At 37.2% G+C, this 20,199-nt stretch overlaps 1 protein-coding gene across 9 annotated transcripts in view; it reads left to right on the top strand.

The window, feature by feature from the left end:
* The window catches only part of ANK3 (ankyrin 3), a 537,795-nt gene that overhangs the window by 294,713 nt on the left and 222,883 nt on the right, over positions 1-20,199 (top strand). For 7 of the 9 annotated variants that reach the window (XM_017542288.2, XM_017542287.2, XM_017542289.1 and 4 more), the window contains exons 2-7: positions 670-771; positions 1,152-1,250; positions 1,423-1,521; positions 9,862-9,960; positions 16,812-16,997; positions 18,858-18,956. In XM_017542288.2, the coding sequence (XP_017397777.1) occupies positions 670-771; positions 1,152-1,250; positions 1,423-1,521; positions 9,862-9,960; positions 16,812-16,997; positions 18,858-18,956 (684 nt within the window). Of the gene's footprint in view, positions 1-669; positions 772-1,151; positions 1,251-1,422; positions 1,522-9,861; positions 9,961-16,811; positions 16,998-17,655; positions 17,680-18,857; positions 18,957-20,199 lie in introns of all 9 variants that reach the window. The other 2 variants (XM_037743372.1, XM_037743371.1) reach the window with 1 other exon arrangement.

The raw sequence follows: 20,199 nt of genomic DNA, 5'->3' as shown, positions 1-20,199 counted from the left end.
CAAGGTGGGAGGATTGCTTGAGGCCAGGAGTTCAAGACCAGCCTGAAAACATAGTGAGACCCCTGTCTCTAAAAAATAAAAAAATAGCCAGGCATGGTGGCACATGCCTGTAGTCTCAGCTCCTCAGGAGGAGGAGGTGGAGAATCTTGAGCTTCATTGCACCACTGTGAGATGTGATTGCACCACTGTGCCCCAGCCTGAGCAACACAGTGAGACCCTGTCTCTAAGAAGAAGAAGAAGAATGCCATTTTGAAGTTATTAATTGGAAAAATGGCTGTGGTAGATATGGATAAATGGAATAGATGTTGCATTTCTGCTACAAGAAAATAGTTGTATCTGTCTTCATAATGTAATTATCAATAACAAAATGAATTTCTCTTTTCCCTCTGGAAATTGTGTGTTGATTTAAGGTGCCTATACATTATAGGGAATTTTCTCTCTCAGTTCAGAATGAATTGTGACATCACACAAGGGGTAACACTGTACCATCAAAAATAACTTTTAAAAAATTTCTCCTTTTCTTGGTTCTTTTACAAAGAACTTTTATTCATGCTTCCATGTTAGAAATAAAAGAGTTCAATTATTTTAATTTGGACCCTAAGCTGGATAGTTCATAAACATGCAGATTAGCTTCATTTTTCATCAAAATGTTTCTCTTTTTTATTTTAGTCTGATGCCAACGCAAGTTACTTAAGAGCAGCTCGAGCTGGACACCTTGAAAAGGCCCTCGACTACATAAAAAATGGAGTTGACATCAACATTTGCAATCAGGTTAGTTGGAGTTATTATTGAATTTTTTACTTAAAATTCTAAAAATCCAGACTTCAAACTCCTTAAAAACTTTCTTTTTGTATGTGAGATTTTTTTTCCATTGAATTTTATCAGCTTATCACTGTCAAATTATTCTCTGCTCTGTTAGAAGAACATTCAGAAATGTAGCCACATGTTCCTTAGTTAATTTCTAAAATTTAGTAAATGATGATAACAGAACAACCTATGTAGTTTTCAAGTACTTTGACTCCTAATTCAAGTTCCTGCACATGCAAATGATCATTAGGTAGGACATTAACATATCTCAGGAGTTCCTGATAGGCTGTTTACTGCTCTATTTTCAACCTGCTGAGTAAAGCTTTTCCTTTACTTTTGATCAGAATGGGTTGAATGCTCTCCATCTTGCTTCCAAAGAAGGCCATGTAGAAGTTGTTTCTGAGCTGCTACAGAGAGAAGCCAATGTGGACGCAGCTACGAAGGTCAGTATCACATATCGAATGCTTTTGGTACCACTTGCCACATTCTATGAGAATTCAGCCCGCAGCAAGAATTGGGGCACAACTCTCATATTTGTCAAATTTGTTCTCTTTGAGGATAACAGAAAAATTCAGTAGATCAGTGAGTTGCTATATCTTGATTTTCATTTTACAGAAAGGAAACACAGCATTGCACATCGCATCTTTGGCTGGGCAAGCAGAGGTAGTAAAAGTCTTGGTTACAAATGGAGCCAATGTCAATGCGCAATCTCAGGTAAGCGTACAACTCCATGCATAGACGTTCTGTTACAATTTACAAACAATGTTCTTTGGGTCAGGTGCTTGCTTAGTTCACCTGTCCTCTAAGAACACAATGCTTAAGAACTGTTTTTAAAACAGTTATATTATTCCACATTTTGGAAGGCAAAGGCGGACAGATCACTTGAGGCCAGGAGTTTGAGACCAGCCTGGCCAATGTGGTGAAACCCTGTCTGTACTAAAAATACAAAAAATAATAATAATAATAATTAGCCTGGTGTGGTGGCACATGCCTGTAATCCCAGCTACTTGGGAGGCTGAGGCACAAGAATCACTTAAACCCAGGAGGCGGAGGTTGTAGTGAGCCAAGATTGCACCACTGTACTCCAGCCTGTGTGACAGAGCAAGACTGTGTCTCAAAAAAACAAAGTTAAATTATTTCAGATTATTTAAAATCACATGTATTCTCATTTGCAATATATAAGTGAGAGACAGAGATTTTTAAAGTGGTCTGTCTATAAAAGATAACCAGTCACAGATGCAAATGTTTAAAGAGTATCCGTAATGCAGGGGCTTACACTATTTTATAATATTAGCTTAGGTTCAATCTCAGTATTTATTAACCTACAAAAGAAATAAAGATGCCTATAAATAAGGAAATGTTCTTAAAATTTCAAAATATATCAGTGTTTTATCTGTCTGGGAAAGGGGAGAATATACTTAATCCTTCCTTATAACTAAAGTATCTTTATTGCTGTCTGAAACAGATTTTTTTTTTTTAAAAGACAGAAGGAACTTTAAGAGTCCTCAAATTTAAAAATTTTCAGATTATTTGTAATGAACATAGGTGCTCCTATAAATCTTACATGGTCTTTCCTGAATTTCTAAGAGGAACACCAATAGCTTATCATTTGATAGACCTTGAGTTTAAAAGAATTAACTTTATTTTGTTTAAAAATATCTCGTTATTCAAGTATTCATTATTTGGGTCCCCACAGACAGGTCATGTAGGAAAGCAAATATCATCATAATGCAAAAATATTCATTAAGGACCTGACTGCATTTAAAACTGGTTCCCACCGAGACTTTCCTTCCAGCCAAATGCTGACTTCCATCCCTATTTCTCAGTGTCTCCCCAGGGATGTTGGATATTGAACAAATTGATTGTGGAACAAAACTGCAAGTTTTGACAAAGACACTAGATTTCCTGAAGTCAGGGAAAGTGATGTTGGAGAACTTCTGGGTGCACAGATGAGCTGTGCATACGTAGCACTCTGGCAGCATTAGGCTAGGAAGCATGTGAAACATTAGGATGATTTCCTGATAGCTGTTTCATAGAAGAATGATTTGAGAATACATAGATTAAATGAAGGCCAAAAGTTAAGTGAGACCTTTAGATGGCAAATACTTCTTGCAAAAGATGGTCTTTTTTCTTATGCTGTGAAAATTAAAAAGTGAAGAATTTCAACATATATCATTTTGTTGGGAAAAAATAACACTTGGTTTAGTCTTTGTTCATTCCGAGAACTTATACATGAATGCAGTTATAATCTGTATCATATTAAATCATATAAGCCTATTTTTATAATGTCCAGTTTTATCTTTTAAGAGTAAGTCTGAATCAAACTTTTTAAAAAAATTATTTACTGTGGGCTTTTGCTCTCCATTTTAAATGCGCTTGATTTTACCATGCTTTTCCAGTACTAATTATCTTTGGATATCAAGTGTCCTATGTTTTATGGGTTCACAGAATTGCAGTGACTTCCTCCTCTGTTTACTACAGACATAGCAATGACAGCTCTGATGCCGTGAAATGGCAGAGTCAAAGAGAAGGAACTGCATAGTGCTTCCAACTGCATGGTTCTTGTATATTTGCTGTAAATTCATTCTAGTTTCCTGTGGTTGACCTTTGTTACATGATCTATGCCAATTCTCCTGATTCCCTAGGAGAGTTCCCTTGGAGTAATAATGCTTTTCCAGAAAGGAATAATATAAAACTGAATAGCAACAAGCATGGTACTTTGAGAGACGTACAGACCAGCTGCATAACAATAGAAGCATCATGCTTTTAAATGAATTTTTTTTTAAAACATTCCAATAATATTTTACTGAAATAAGGCTAGGTAGTTTTAAGCTCTGAGATAGTGGGAAAACTCTTTAATCCATATTCGTTTATTTTATTATTTTCTCAAGGGAGGAAAAAATAGAACTCCTTCTTTCAAACATCACATCCACTACTGAATAATAGCCATAGTTTTAAACTGACTCTGCAGTGCTGGGGAGAAGCTTCAGTTGAAATAAAATCCTAATCAGTTCTAATTTGAATTTATACACATTCCACACTGATGATGCAGTACGGGAGAAGACCATGTGAAATTCCCTGTTACTTACAGTTGTGCTTGAAATTACCAGCCACACATTGCACAGCAAAGCGTTTCCCCCTTCATCTGGACACCTGCCCTCATCTGCCTTCTGAATTTGTTCTGTGGATGGAATAAGTAATGAGATGAACATGCAAAGGAAGGGAATTTCTATGATAATTCCTGATAACAACTCTTCAGTAGGAGCTTTTATAAAGAATAACAAGCAACAATGTCAATTCCATTTAGGTAGCAGCACATAAAACAGTACAGAAATTAATATTCAAGAAAGACAGCATCACTATTGACATAAAATTTTAACCCATAGGCAATATTTAATAGCTAACAAAATATAGTGTAAAAAGAGCCCCTTACTCTTCATTATAAAAATTCTCATCTTAAACATAAAAATAACATTAGGGAATATAAAGTTCTCATCTTATAAACTAAGGCATTATAAACCAGGAATTTCTAGATTTTAAGGTAATTTTTATCATTGCCTTGATCTTAGGTCCTAACAAGTTAACCCTTTCTTTTATTACTTAACATTCCAGTCATCATTGAGTCCTACTCTGAGAAAGAAATTTAGTTGATTAAATTGTGATAATAAGGAATTCTATTATTAAATCCTTAATACTTTATACTGGATAGATCAACAATGATTAACAATGTTTGCTGTTGAAAAATCTCAAACTGCACAAATGACATCCTCCACTCTTCCCTCTTTCTCTGTCTTTATAATATAAAGCACCAACTGAATTTATAAAGAAGCAAAGTCTGTTTCCAGTAACATTCTAACTGCCAAAGTATTTTAAATGAATGGATTTTCATGGTGGTATTTGCAAAGGTAACAGCCTTTGAGTTAGCCAGTGCTTCCTTGGTCTTTCTGGGTACTCTGATATTCCCTATGGTGGGACAGTTTGACCCGACAAAGTTAGACAGTACAAGTATGGGACTTTGGGTATGGTTCAGATTGAGCCTTTGTGACCTTACATTGCAACTCTAATCTAACTGACTTTCATGAAAATTAGTAATGTACAGGAATCAATGCAAATCTTTCACCATACCCTTCACATCTTAATTAAGAACAGCACTTTATGAGGTGCAAAGGCTAGCCATAGAAAACTAGAATGAATAGAAAAATTTCATGGATGAAATATAAGCCCTTCCCCAAGTGAAATCATAGGAATACTTATTATTTTCTTTTATTTTGGTGTGTATTAGACAGCATTCCTCAGTACTATCTACAAAATTATAAGTCTGCAGATTTACATGCTTATAATAGCACCACTATAAACATTCAGAGCAGAAGGTATTGAATATATTGGATAAATTCAGACTTCAAATAGCATACTCACTCCATCTAAGCTGCTCTGCCTTTAGAGAATTTAATCTGTTGTTGCTACAGAAAAGAAAATGCAAATTGGGCACCCGTATATTCCTTTTTAGCTAGCTTTGTTTTGGAAATGTTCTAAATTAGGAAGTTACTATAAAGACAGTGGTATACTTTTTTCTGTTATTTTGAAATCTGACCATTCTCCCAATCCACATGCCATTTCACAGCGAACAGTTATGGTTCTAGGTTGTCTAATGACAACACACTGAGTTAAGGGTGTCTCAGCCTCTTTGAGCTAGGGAGTGATGGCAGTATTTTTATTCACCCTTTCCAAAGGACACTTCTGATTTTCTCTCTAGAATCATAACTAAATGGCATGTATGTGTTCTCATGTCTTGACCATTCCTTGAGACATAAAATTTGTAATTTGGGGTGTTATTTGAATTAAAGGAACAGAAATTAACTTAAGCACAAGAGGAAATTTCTTGAAATTGCTTGGGGGACACAGAGAATAGAAAGCTAAAGAAGCTTTCAGAAACCTTTGGAAACCCCATAGCTGGGGTGGAGAGTACGAGAACATAGTGAGAAGCAAGAGAGTAGGGCTGCCCTCTGACCTGGTTCCTACAGGTCAATCAAGGGTGGACCTAAACGAGAAAACAGAAGATAGCCTACATGTGTGTCTACTCTGTAATTAATGGAGGGCAAGCTCATTTGTCTCAGTCCATCCAGGACAAGTCCTGTCTGCATAATAGGAAGAAGTAATTCTCTAGAAGAAAATAGGGGTGACATTTTCCCGAAGGGGAAACGGGTATGAGGACTGGTGACAGAAACTAAAGCAAAATAAAATAAGCACCCACTCTACAAATGACCACTCTAAAATTGAAATTTCCACCATGAGAGATTCACCAAAAACATTTTTATCAGTATAGAGAGCAGAAATAGCATAAGAAGGCCACGTACCATGCTCACACCTGCAATCCTTTGGAAGGCCAATGGAAGGCCAAAGCAGGAGGATCACTTGAGGCTAGAGTTTGAGACCAGCCTCAGCAAGATAGTGAGACCCTGTTTCCACAAAAATAAAAAAGTTACCCAGATGTGGTGGTGCATGCCTGTAGTTCTAGCTACTCAGGAAGCTAAGGCTGGAGGATTACTTGAGCCCAGGTTAAGGCTGCAGTGAGCTATGATCATTACCACTACACACTGGGCTGGGCGGTAAGAACAAGACCCTATCTATATTAGTCTGTTCTCATGCTGCTAATAAAGATATACCCAAGACTGGGTAATTTATAAAGAAGAGGTTTAATTGACTCACAGTTCCACATGGCTGGGGAGGCCTCACAATCATGGTGGAAGGCAAATAAGGAGCAAAGTCATGTTATACATGCTGGCAGGCAAGAGAGCTTGTGCAGGGGAACTTCCATGTATAAAACCATCAGATCTCATGAGATTTATTCACTACAAGAACAGTACGGGGGAAACTGCCCCATGATTCAATGATCTCTACCTGGCCTTGCCCTTGATATGTGGGGATTATCACAATTCAAGGTGAGATTTGGGTGGGGACACAGCCAAACCATATGACTATCTCTTAAAAAAAATGAAAGAAATAGCATAAGACCCTTCAAGGGCAGATATTGTATGATTATGTTTATCTATAATAACCAGAATAGACAAAACCATAGAGACAGAAAGTGCATTAGTGGTTACTAGGAGGAAACGGGGAGCGATTACTAAGGAGTGTAGGGCTTCTTTTTAGGATGATGAAAATGTTCTAGAATTAGATAGAAGCGTTGCCCAATTTTATGAATATACTTAAAGCCACTAAATTGTGCACTTTAAAAAAGTGAGCTTTATGACATGCAAATTATATATCAATAAATATTTTAAAAGTCAGAAAACAAGCAAGAATGTGGCCATTCAGAAAATGATCAACTCTCAGGTAATAATCTTAGGATGGCAAGTACTCTAAAAGAAGGCAGAAAGCTATTGTGGAAAACAGTTAATTACAGGGCTGCATCTTTCTGTGACTCATTTCTACAAGTGTTTCTACACAGTCCTAAATCTGGGCATCTCAGTTTCTGTCATTGTAAAACAGGGCATGTGAAATGATTTCAGAGTTGTGCTTCTTAAGAATAACTCTCTAGAAGCTCCAGGTCTGTAAGAAAGAATTACCTTAAAACCCAGTGCTTGAGCCTGGGCTTTCTTCATGGATCCTGAAATGGTTGGTTCTGTAAAGAAGCTGTGACAACAATAGACACTTAACTAGAGCCAGACATGTGTAGATAGACTAGTGTTTCTTAGGCAGTCTTGGACCATAGCAGACCTCCACCCTGGAGCTGAGAATGAACTGGCATTACTTGTCGTGACATAAATATCTTGTTGATATTGATGTCTGAGAGGACAACATTTATTTTGGAACTACTAAAAAAAAAAAAACTTTACCCCTAAAAATCTGAACCTGCCCTCTCGAAGTTTCAGCTTTCAGAGAGAGAACACTGGATGAGGGAAGATAGACACTTAGTACTTAGCTTAGCTATGAGAAAAAGCCAACTGGTTTTGGCCTTTCTTTTCTTTTTTGTTTTGTTGCTTAAAAAATATTTACCTAAGGATGTAATGACCTTTCATTTTGGTCTAATTAGAAAGTGAGAAAATAGCAATATGATGAGGGTAATCCTAAACTCCCTTTCAGTTTCACTCACAGTGCTGGGAAGAGGGACAGAGATGAAAGACACACAGGCCTATGGACAAACACACACACACACACACACACACACACAGGCCTATGGACACACACACACACACACACACACACACACACACACACATATACAGTGTTCCAAATACTCCATGCTTCATGTTTAAATGTGGTAGAGTCTTTCATGATAGAACAGAGTAACCGTGGGTTCCAGAGATGTTATCAGGTAGACAATTTAAAAGCAAGAAGATTGAATGTGATGTTGCATACCACTGCCTCTAATTTTGTGTTTCTAGTCTGGAGCTTGGCAACCAGATCACCTAACTTGTTACAATTGTGTGCCAAATAGAGGAAGTAGAATAGAGGAACTCTGATAAGTACACAGCCATGGAGGATTTGTTATGTGGCATCAAATTTATTTACTCAAGGATGTTTTTAACTTTACTTTCTAGTTCTCAGTTATAAGCCAAAAACAGTGTGTTCACCAGAGGCTGAACTTATAAATAAGTAAGGTAATCATGTAGTAGTTGATATTTATAATAATCTAAATCTTTTTGTCACAAAAGTTTGAATATTTGCTAACATTGTAGTTTAGAATATATTTACTTTTAGTCTTTGAAATTGTACAATGTATACAATAAAATTTTTAGAATATTCGGTTAAATAGAATTGCATTTTGAAAAATGTATTCAAAACTAATTTACTGGCTGGATGTGGTGGCTCATAATTGTAATCTAGCACTTTGGGAGGCCAAGGCAGGCAGATGGCTTAAGCTCAGGAGTTCAAGATCATTCTGGGTGACACAGGGAGACCCAATCTCTATAAAAAATATTTAAAAATAAATAAATTAGCTGGATGTGGTGGTGCATGCCTGTAGCCCCAGCTACTTGGGAGGCTGAGGCTGAAGGATCGTTTGAGCCCAAGAAATTCAGGCTGCAATGAGCTGTGATCACACCACTACATTCCATTCTTTTTGATTTATTATTATTATTATTTTGAGACAGGGCAACAAGTGAGACCCTGTTCAAAATAATAATAAAACAAAATATTATACTTTGAAACTGCAATTCGTTTGATGTTTATATCTTGCAATAAGATTTTAAAATAGTATAGTATTTCATAGATATGAAATATATTCTTCTAGAAAACACATGTATATGCAACATATTTTTAATAGGGAACTTAAGATGTAATATGCATGTTAATTTGCTTGGATCCAATCTCTTTGAGAGTTGATGCATTTTTCAGAGAGGCGCACTCACACACACACACAAATTAAATATATGTGTATATGTATGTATGTATAATATGTATGGATATATGTATTCTGCACATAAAAATACCTTGGCAAAAAAATACAAAGGAAGGAAACCTACAAAAAACAGACTATGAATTAGATTGAATCATACCATTATGCAAATTGGCATTTCTTTTTTTGCTCTAAAGACCACATCTGTGATAACCTTGAAGCTATTTGAGATTAATATAAATTCATTCCCGTGTCAAAACTACTTCAGATGCTTACTTTTGTGTGAAAATATTACATGTTTATTTAAAACAGATAATTAAGGCTTGGGAGCTACAATGACGAAATGTGTTTTCTTCATATTCTCATGGTGTCTAGTAAAATACTTACTCATGGTAGGCTCTCAATAAGTGGCTGATGACTAAGTGAGTGTACTTATTTAAAGTGGGTAAATGCTTTGAATTATACTTGGACTATTAACTATAAACTAACTATGACCTATACTAAAATTATGAATTATAAAAAATAATTTTGAATTACACAGATTAGGAATTTAGCTTAAATGATGGTGCTTGGGTTTTCTAATAAATATTAATATCTATATGAAAGTATTAAAGTTATTGTATGTGAGTACTTCTTAGAGCATAAATCATTGGTATAATGGAAAAATAGATTATCTTGGAAAGCTGCAGATTAACATTGTTTTTCTTATTTTGTAGAATGGTTTCACGCCATTGTATATGGCAGCCCAGGAAAATCACCTGGAAGTTGTCAAGTTTCTTCTTGACAATGGTGCAAGCCAGAGCCTAGCCACAGAGGTAAGTCATTTTGGTTTTTTTCCCTATGGGTAAATTCACATATTTACAGGGAATTTTGAAAACCTGGAGTTGAGAATTTGTCCTACTAGTATTTCATTTGAAGATGTATATTAGTGTGTGGGTTCATAAATTTTATGAAATACATTACTAAATCTTTCAATCTTTAAATCTGTCATCTTTTAATCTTTAAAAATCTTCTGTTGCAAAGATACCTTTTCTGTTCTTAAATGCCCAATTCTATGCTAAAGTTGTGCTATTATTTTAATATTTAGCATATTTGCTTGAGAATTCTCTTTTGTCTTACAATTTTGCCTCATGGGCAAAGGCAATAATTGTTTTGGAATAACTGATTTGAACTATCATTTCAAAAAAACATTAGCTTTAAATTGTTTTTTTCCAAATTTAAGTTAACCTAATTATGATGATTGAATTTGTGTGTTTTTTAAGTTGAGACTTAATTCATACTTATAAATAAAACTATTAGACATTTTTTTTTTTTTTGAGACAGAGTCGTGCTGTGTCTCCCAGGCTGGAGTGCAGTGACACAATCTCGGCTTACTACAACCTCCACCTCCCAGGTTCAAGGGATTCTCCTGCCTCAGCCTCCCAGGTAGCTGGGATTACAGGAACCTGCCACCACACCCAGCTAATTTTTATATTTTTAGTAGAGATGGGCTTTCACCATCTTGGCCAGGCTGGTCTTGAACTCCTAACCTCATGATCCACCTGCCTCAGCCTCCCAAAGTGCTGGGATTACAGGTGTGAGCCACCATGCCCAGCCAAAATTATTATACATTTTAAAGTGTTAAATAGACATGGTATTTGAAGGAAAAAAAACTTTGCTGTCTATAATAGATGAATTATTAAAAAATAGAAAGTTATTTAAGCCATTGATACTGTCTTAGGTAATGTTTATTTTTAAAACTAATCTGGATGGAAGACTGGAATCACTTAAGCATGTCACCAAATATCTATTGCTAATAATAAAGGATTAATATATGAGTATTTTTTATTTCTAACAAACAGTGAATTAGAGCAGATGCAGGGTTATCCTTATTATAAACCACTACTCATGCTGATATGCTTCCTGAGTGGCACAGAAAAGATGGCAATAGAGGAACTGCATCTACTCTCAGTTTTTGAGATTATACCTTCTAGGGAAACCACTACATAAATTAAGAGATAGCTCACACAAAAGATATACAAACAACCATAAATATATGAAAAATTCTCATCCTCATTGATATAGTCAAAGAAATATTTATTAATCAGATTTTAAAAATCTTATCTTTTGTCAGTGAGACTAAAAAATAAATTGTTAGAGTAAGCCAGAACTTTCCTACAACACTGGTGAAATTGATTGTTGGTTACAACACTTTTGCAGAACATTTGGCAGTAACTAACAAAAATTAATATTTACAAAACTTTTTACTTAGCAGTTCCACTTCTAACAATTCATATTATAGAAATACCAGATATATAAACTATATATTATAGATGTATTTGCATTAGCATACAAAAATAGTAGACAAGAATGTTTGTCAACACAATTAGTAACAGCAATTTCTAAAAAATCAGAAAGAATCAGCCAGGGGTGGTGGCTCATGCCTGTAATTCCCACATTTTGGGAGGCCGAGGTGAGCGCATCACAAGGTCAGGAGATCGTGACCATCCTTGCCAACATGGTGAAACCCCATCTCTACTAAAAATACAAAAAAATTAGCTGGACATGGTGGCGCACACCTGTAGTCCCAGCTACTTGGGAGGCTGAGGCAGGAGAATTGCTTGAACCCAGGAGGCGGAGATTGCAGTGAGCCGAGGTCGAGCCACTGCACTACAGCCTGGGTGACAACCTGGGCAACAATGCGAGACTCTGTCTCAAAAACAAAACAAAACAAAAAAAATCAGAAAGAATCTAAATATACCACCAGTAAGAATCCTGTTTATTCAGAACTACTTGGCTTTGAAAGGAACTGAAAAGAAACCTGTTAATAAATGTTCATATATTTATACAGTAACATGCCATTCAGCACTGTTAAAAATGAGACAAGCCTCTGATATAAGAAAACGTCCATAGTAGATTGTTATCAGTGGTTTGCCCTGAGAATTAGGAGGGAGCCTTTGTACCCATCAGCACTGTTGGGGATTTTTATACCCATTTTTTCATTCTATACCCATCCATACTTTAGGGGATTTTTATCATGAGAATGCTATTTTTTAAAATAGTATTCTTAAAGCTAGTTAAGAAATAACTACTGGTTGATATCAAAATAATAAACATTTAGCCAGGTGCAGTGGTGCACACCTGTAGCCCCAGCTCCTCAGGAGGCCGAGATGGGATGATCACTTGAGCCTAGAAGTTTGAGGATATAGTGCTTTGTGGTTGCACCGTGAGTAGTCACTACACTCCAGCCTGGGCAACAGTGAGACCCTGTCTCTAAACAAACAAAAAAGAACAAATGTTTGCTAGGTAGAGAACGGTGCCTCTCTTCACACTCAAGAGTAGCTATTCAAAGCACAGTACGATGCACACATTGTGTCATAGTGTGCAGGGGAAAGAGAGACAGTCAGGGGCTGCTGGCTAAGGGAAAACCCGTCCTCATTTTTGGATGGAAATATTAAGCAATATAAATAACCTAATGAAAGTAATTCCATAGCTGTCTTTGTACAGATGGTGTGGTACTCTTTTTTTACACTGTGATGTACAGATCACTGTCTCTCCTTTAGAAGCAAATATAACCCCAATTTACTGCTAATAGATTTGAATTAGCTTGTAAACCAATTGCCAATAACTCTCAGAGCTCTCTAGTACTTTTTGAAGTTTTCAAGGCCCAAAAAGAAGCCCTACAACTAACTTAAAGAAAAATAGTATGTGAGATCTTCAAATCACTACTTCAGTCTTTTGGCCAAGGATATATATTTTAAAAGCTTTTACTCCTTTACATTAATTTGATTTCATGTTATTTTTGTAGTTTTACGAGAAAAAACAATATTGTGTCTAATAAGTGATGTTCATGTCTTCAAGGAGGTTGGTATTATATTGCTGTATAAACAGCACCTAATTTCCTAGAGATGTTTGAACCTTTGAATTTTTTCTGTTCTTTTGGATTATTGGTATTAGAAAATAAGAACAACAGGAAATAAGACATTTTATTGAAATGATATTCTAATTACTGCATTACACTCATTAGCAATAATATTGGTGTCATTTATAGAAAAGTCTGTATTTACAGAACAAACAGTAGGGGACAATTAAAGGATCCTTTAAATAGCACATTTTTGATAGAATCTTTAATTCACTACATAATGGGATATTGCCAAATTCTTTCAAATGTGTGTTTTTCAGTAAGCCTGGCACATTTCGAATCTTGTATATGTGTAGCAAGACTTCAATATAATTGTGGTTTTGAAAACTTTTTTATATTACTGTGTACTGCATATTATATCTTTTCTTTCTATCTATCTATCTATCTTCCTCTTGCTAATTATGATTCTGAAGCATGCAGATTTGTTTGTTCATTTATTTCATAAGTAATTATTAAGCATCTATTATGTTTCAGACACTGCACAAGGCAGTGGATCTCATTGGGTAACCAGGGGATGGACCCTTTTTTCAAGTAGCCTGTATCATATTTCCTTTCTGCTCATTTTTATCTTAAGAATAACCACACACAGCAAACCACACCATTTAAACTTGGTTTCGAAACAAAATCTGGAGCTGCTAATTTTAGCTGTCAACACCTTAGAGCTGGTATCTTTGTATCTTTAATTGGCTTATGCAGGAAACATATTTTTGTCAGTGCTAATCGGCTCAGTTGCGTTTTATTTTCTGGTACAAAATAGTTTCCTTTATGTATAGGTCCTGTGAATTTTAAAATTCACCTCAGTGGAAATGTAGCCATTTTGTTTGGATTCACAACAGAAGTGGACTGTCATTTTTACCCCTTAGGTTTTGTTCAGGTTTTTAAAGTGAGATGCAAAATTAAATCTTAAAACACAATTTTCCTTTTGCCACACTCTCATTTAAACAATGCATATTTCCTTTTTTTTTTTTTTTTTGCAAAAGTAACACATTACATAAATGAGAATGTACAATGAAAGGCAAGAAGTCTGTTTGTCCTAGAGATACATTATACATGTACACATTATATACATATATGTAGCTTAATGAAAACGTCTATTTACATTGATATCTAGACTACTTGTCTTATATATTCTAAAGGTTCTGTCTTTAAGTGTAAACCTGTGATATCATTTTAGTGACATCTTGGATGTATCCAGTCTTTCCCGGTTTGCTATCATTTGTTATCCCCCCCCCCTTTTTTTTTTTTTTGAGACAGAGTCTCACTCTGTTGCCAGGCTGGAGTGCAGTGGCACCATCTCTGCTTACTGCAACCTTCGCCTCTTGAGATCAAGCAATTCTCCTGCCTCAGCCTCCCAAGTAGCTGGGACTACAGGCACGTGCCACCACACCCAGCTAATTTTTGTATTTTAGTAGAGACGGGGTTTCACTATGTTGGCCAGGATGGTCTCCATCTCTTGACCTTGTGGTCCTCCCTCCTCAGCCTCCCAAAGTGCTGGGATTACAGACGTGAGCCACTGCGCCCAGCCCTTGTTATCCTTCTTAAGGCTTCCGGGAATAGCCTTCTAGATGCATTGGTTATATTATTGTTTTCCTTTTTCCTGTTGTCTTGGGTAGTAAAGTTGAAAGAAACAGGTGGCATTTAAGCCAGATCTTGAAGCATAGTGGATAGATGGGATATGTATACATAGGGAGATGAAGGGGGCATTTCAGGGTTGGGGAAATAACATGAGTACAGGTGTCAGAAGAGAATTAAGTCTGTATGAATTAAGACACTGGTAGAAAAGATTTATCGGGGAAGATACTGAGCAATAATGCCACTTAGGTGCTTTGGGTCAATGTTTTGCACATCTTGAGTATAAGTATAGTGATTTACATTCAACCAAATGATTTATAAGAGCCTTTCTCTGTATTCTAGCAAGGGAAAGAGTATTGAACGGGATGTTTTAGGAAGACCTAGGTGCATACGTGCTCCTATATTGTTTTCCAAATGCTCTTCTGTACCACAGGACTACAGAAATAAAATATCACGACCCAAATAAAAATCACAAGTCACTTGCATGCCAGTTCTCTAGTAAAAAATAAATAAATAAATAAATAAATAAATGCCCTCTTGATTATATGATAATGAAAACATTGCAGAATTACAATTTCGAAGCCAGTCTTAGAATTTTCTATCCTGTGCTGTTTTTTCTGCATTCAACAACTCTAGGTAATCCACAGATTAATTAACTGCAGTGAAATCTGTAGCTGTGTCCCCTTTATCAAGTCTCAGGGTAACATAAAAAGAAGATTCAAAAAGTATAGAGTATGTATGTGTGCACTTATGTCTAAATTTATTCTAAAGTCATGTTTTAATCAAATCCATAGAAGCCAGGAGGAACATGGTAGTTATCAGAGGCTAGGAACTGGGAGTAACGGGAAGACAGGAGGTAATGGTCAGAAACGAGGAACAAGTTTCTGTTTTTGTTTTACTTGTTTTGAAATCTATCGCACAACTTGGTTAACAGAGTTAGCTAAGAGAAAGACCTTGGCTTCTGTGACCAGTGAGAGAAGACGACACAAAGATCATGCAGACATGACTCTATTTATTTTGGTTGTCTTTTTTCCTTTTAAATTTTATTTTAAATTAAAAATTATATTACAAATGTAGGATGCAAAGTGATATTATGATTTATGAATACAAGTGGAATGATCAAATCCAGAGAATTAACATCTTCATCGCCACAAATACTTATTTTTTGTGGTGAGAACATTTGAACCTTATTCTCTATCAAGATCTGCATGATCTTTGTGTCGTCTTCTCTCACTGGTCACAGAAGCCAAGTTCTTTCTCTTAGCTCTCGAGACCTTAGTCTCTATAGACTTTTCGTAAAGCAGCAATGAGTACCATTCATGAATTCGTGTATCCTGACAGCACTGGGAATACGCGAGGCAACAGGGCACAGAAAAAGTTGCCATAATATCAACCAGACAGGCCTATATCTCAGTTTTTAAAAATCTGTGGAAATTTTTACATCTTACTTAAATGAGTTCCTGAGATTTTTTTTTTTTTTTTGTAGACAGATTCTCGCTCTGTTGCCCAGACTGGAGTGCGGTCGCATGGTCTCTGCTCACTGCAACCTCCACCTCCCAGCTTCAAGCAATTCTCTTGTGTTAGCCTCCCAGATAGCTGGGAATACAGGCGTCCAGTGTACCCAGCCACTTTTTGTATTTTTAGTAGAGATGGGGTTTCACCATGTTGGTCAGGCTGGTCTTGAACTCCTGACCTCTAGCAATCCACCCGCCTCTGCCTCCCAAAGTGCTGGGATTACAGGCATAAGCTACCCAGTCCTGAGATTATTTTATGGATGTTGATATTATGACAACTTCTTCTTTTTTATGTAATATTTTTGTACATTTTCAAAATTTTCCCAATTGATATATATTACTGTTTAATGGGGGAAAAAAATAAAATCCATGAACTTATTACAAAGTTCTTACGGGTTTTTGCTTTGGTTGTATGTATGTGTATGTGTGTATGTGTGTGTGTGCACACACATACACACATACACACACACATATATATATATATATATATATATAGAGAGAGAGAGAGAGAGAGAGAGAAAGTATCTTTTTACATTTCTCTCCATTTGAATATGTTGTTAGCTTTAATAACCCCAAACAAAAATTGATGCTTGTTCACTTGGTTGCCTTCTTATTTGTTAATTTCATAAAAAAGAAAATATTTATTGGAGCCAGTATTGACCCATCCATTTACTTGCAGGATGGCTTCACACCATTGGCAGTGGCTTTGCAACAAGGTCACGACCAAGTCGTTTCGCTCCTGCTAGAGAATGACACCAAAGGAAAAGTGCGTCTCCCAGCTCTTCATATCGCGGCCCGAAAAGACGACACGAAAGCCGCCGCCCTGCTGCTGCAGAATGACAACAATGCGGATGTGGAATCAAAGGTGAGGCGCGAGGGCCACGGGCTCGTCATGCAGCCCTCCTGTGTTGGTCTCCCTCTTGGCAAGCTTATGCCACACCCTTAACTTCACTGAAGGGAGGAAAAAAATGTGTGTCCGAGCTAGCCACTGAAGGCATAGCCTCCCTTCACATTAGAAGCTGGGACTGAGGAAGCTATGGCCCTATGCGTGCTAAAAGGGAGGCCACCCCAAAAGAAGTCAATTTCTATACAGTGCTTATTTCCTTCCTTTGAATATAGTTTTGGAACATATTCAACACTTCAGCTCAAACATCAGGGTAAAAAATTACAAAATGCTAAAGACAGTGTATGCAGCAGACCTCTGTTTGATACCCAAGGTGACAGGTCAGGCACTGAGCATAGATCAGCTGCGGAGCATGCCAGCCGCAAGAGAGCCACAGCCAAAAATTTCCATCGTCATGATGTGTGGTACCTGAAAGTCTCTGTGACTGAAATGTGGCGTTTGGACCAGGCCGTTGCATAGCCCATCATTCAGTCTAGCTTTCTTTCTGTGCCTATTGTGCTTCCGTCAGAGCCTCCATCCTCATTACTTAGCTGTCATGAGCTTTCTGCAGTCCATATCACCAATAGTGAACTAACCGTTCATTTTTTCCTCCTCTTTGCTTCCAAATGTGTTAACCTAGATGGTGGTGAATAGAACAACAGAGGTATATATACATATATATATGCATATACGTGTAGTCTATATCTGCATCATCATTTTCCCATTACTTAGTGCTGCTGCCTCATGTCTCTCCCTTCTTCTTTGCATCGCCTTCTGTAGGCTAGATACCTGCTTTATCCCTGATCCCTCCTCCCCCAAAAGGAGCATGTGCCAGATAAGATAGCAGTAGTTTGACTACCAGGGCTTTCTGCAGCTGAACCTGGTGTTTGAAAGAGAAGAATGAGGAATCCTTGACTCTTAAGGGTATTGTAATAGAGCTGTGTGAGATGAAGAGTTTGGCCACTTTAGATGTTTATCAGCTATATCTAAAGCTGCAGACAACCCTGTCATTCTACTCACCCAGGACTGGTTTCTTAGGGTTGTGCATGACACTTACCCTCTGTGGTGTCAGCAGAAGGAAAGGTATTTCAGAATGGCATCAGTATGACCCACCCTTCTCCAAGAGTCAGTGAGATAGCTAGCATGGCTAAGAAGCTTGCTAACAAATTAGAAATGCATCTAGTTCCTACAAGGTTTCAATCTTTGGGGACTAAGTGAATCGCTGCATGTTTTAGCATTTTTAAGGAAGTAAAATGACCTTGGTATAAACAATCCAGAAACATGTGTTATTGAATAGGTATTTGCTAACAAACAGATTAACTTGTGGATTCTTTGTGGAATACAGTTGCCCATTATATAAAACCAATTTTGTGGTATTACCTCTTCCCCCGAAATTGCTTTTGCCATTAAAATTGGCGTTTACTGTTGGTTGATTTGCATCTGTATCAAATATATGAACTAATTGAATTTTGAGTTTCAATGCACAATTCTATCATCAGTAATAAACAGCGGTACTAATCAAGCTATCAGCTATAACGATTTTTCTCATCATCTCTATCTTAATTTTTTGAAATGTTGGCTTTTATATAGTTCTGTTACTGGATTACTAAAATTGCTCAGTCTCCACCCTTGGTTCCTCCCTGGCTGTTCTTCTGCCTATAAGTTTAGGGTTTATTAGAAACCCTGTGAGCAATTGGCACTGATCGAAACCTAGTACAGAATGGAACACAGACCTCAGCATATTTTGCTTCCTCATTTTGATTTGGGCAGGGCTATGATATTTGCCTGTCTGACCGGAGGCCAGCAGGAATCAATTGAACGTCTGCTGTGTTTTCTTTACAGAGTGGCTTCACTCCGCTCCACATAGCTGCTCACTATGGAAATATCAATGTAGCCACGTTGCTGTTAAACCGAGCGGCTGCTGTGGACTTCACCGCAAGGGTAAGAGCACAGCCATGTGTCCTGCCTTTAAAGCAATTGAAATGATTTTACACTCTCTTTTCCCAACATGAGGAGGCTGGAACAAATGACCTCCAAGAGTCTTTCCAGTCAGTGAAGGCTATGACTTTCTACTCATCCTAGTGAATGTTCTTGCTTTTACATAGGTGTGCCTGATTCCTAGCAGGAGAGGTAAACCAAGATCAGGAATGCTAGGTGGGTTGAGTGATAAATAAATATATACATGCATATATAGAAGATGTGATTCAAGGAATCATGGCTGGGACAACAAATGAAGTTGAAATTTTATTTTAGAAGTTGAAATTTCTGAAACCCTTAGAGATTGGTCAGCTGGCACTTGTTGCTCTAGAGATCAGGGTCTTAACCTTACAATGGGAATGTTCTGGAGTGTCCGAGTGAGGCCTTAATTACAGAAGTCAAATAATGAGACCATCTTTTGCCTTTATCTTCTGACCCCTACAAACTTTCATAATAAGTAACAAGGTTGTGTAACCTGAATAAGGTCATATCCATTGGAGAAAGGAATTACAATGTTATATGGCCCACAGCACGGCAGGCTGGACATCCAAACAGAGTAGTACTGCTCTTTCTTTAAAAACTGCTGTTCAGCTTGATCATCAGAGACACTATCGGAAGTACAAGCGAAGCCAGAGGAAGGATCAAGTAGTGGCTGAAAGTCTGGACTGTGACTTGAGACTCCTTGGGTTCAAATTTTGGCTTTCACTTTTCTCCCTGTGTCCATCAGTTTCCTCATTTATAAGATGAATAATGAAATTAAATAAACAATTATAAAATATCACCTCTCCCTCATTAAGCCACTGTGAAAATTAAAAGAAATAGCGTATGTAAATCACTCAGCCAGTGCCTGACATGGTATCATCACTAAGAGCAGCAGCAGTAGTGTATTCATCTGTTTTCACATTGCTACAAAGAAGTATCTGAGATTCGGTAATTTATAAAGAATAGAGGTCAGATGGCTCCAGGTTCTGCAGACTGTACAGGAAGCATGATACTGGCATCAGCTCGGCTCCTGGGGAGGCCTCAGGAAACTTAGAATAATGGCAGGAGGCAAAGCAGGGGCAGCACATCACATGGCCAGAGCAGGAGCCAGAGAGCCAGAAGAGAGGTGCCACACACTTTTAAATGACCAGGTCTCGCGAGAACTCCCTCACACACTTTTAAATGACCAGGTCTCGCGAGAACCCCCTCACACACTTTTAAATGA

This window comes from Cebus imitator, unplaced genomic scaffold (assembly GCF_001604975.1).
Source record: "Cebus imitator isolate Cc_AM_T3 unplaced genomic scaffold, Cebus_imitator-1.0 Scaffold142, whole genome shotgun sequence".
Taxonomy (NCBI): Eukaryota; Metazoa; Chordata; class Mammalia; order Primates; family Cebidae; genus Cebus; species Cebus imitator.
Note: the sequence above shows the minus strand (reverse complement) of the source record. Positions and strands in the feature narration are given on the sequence as shown.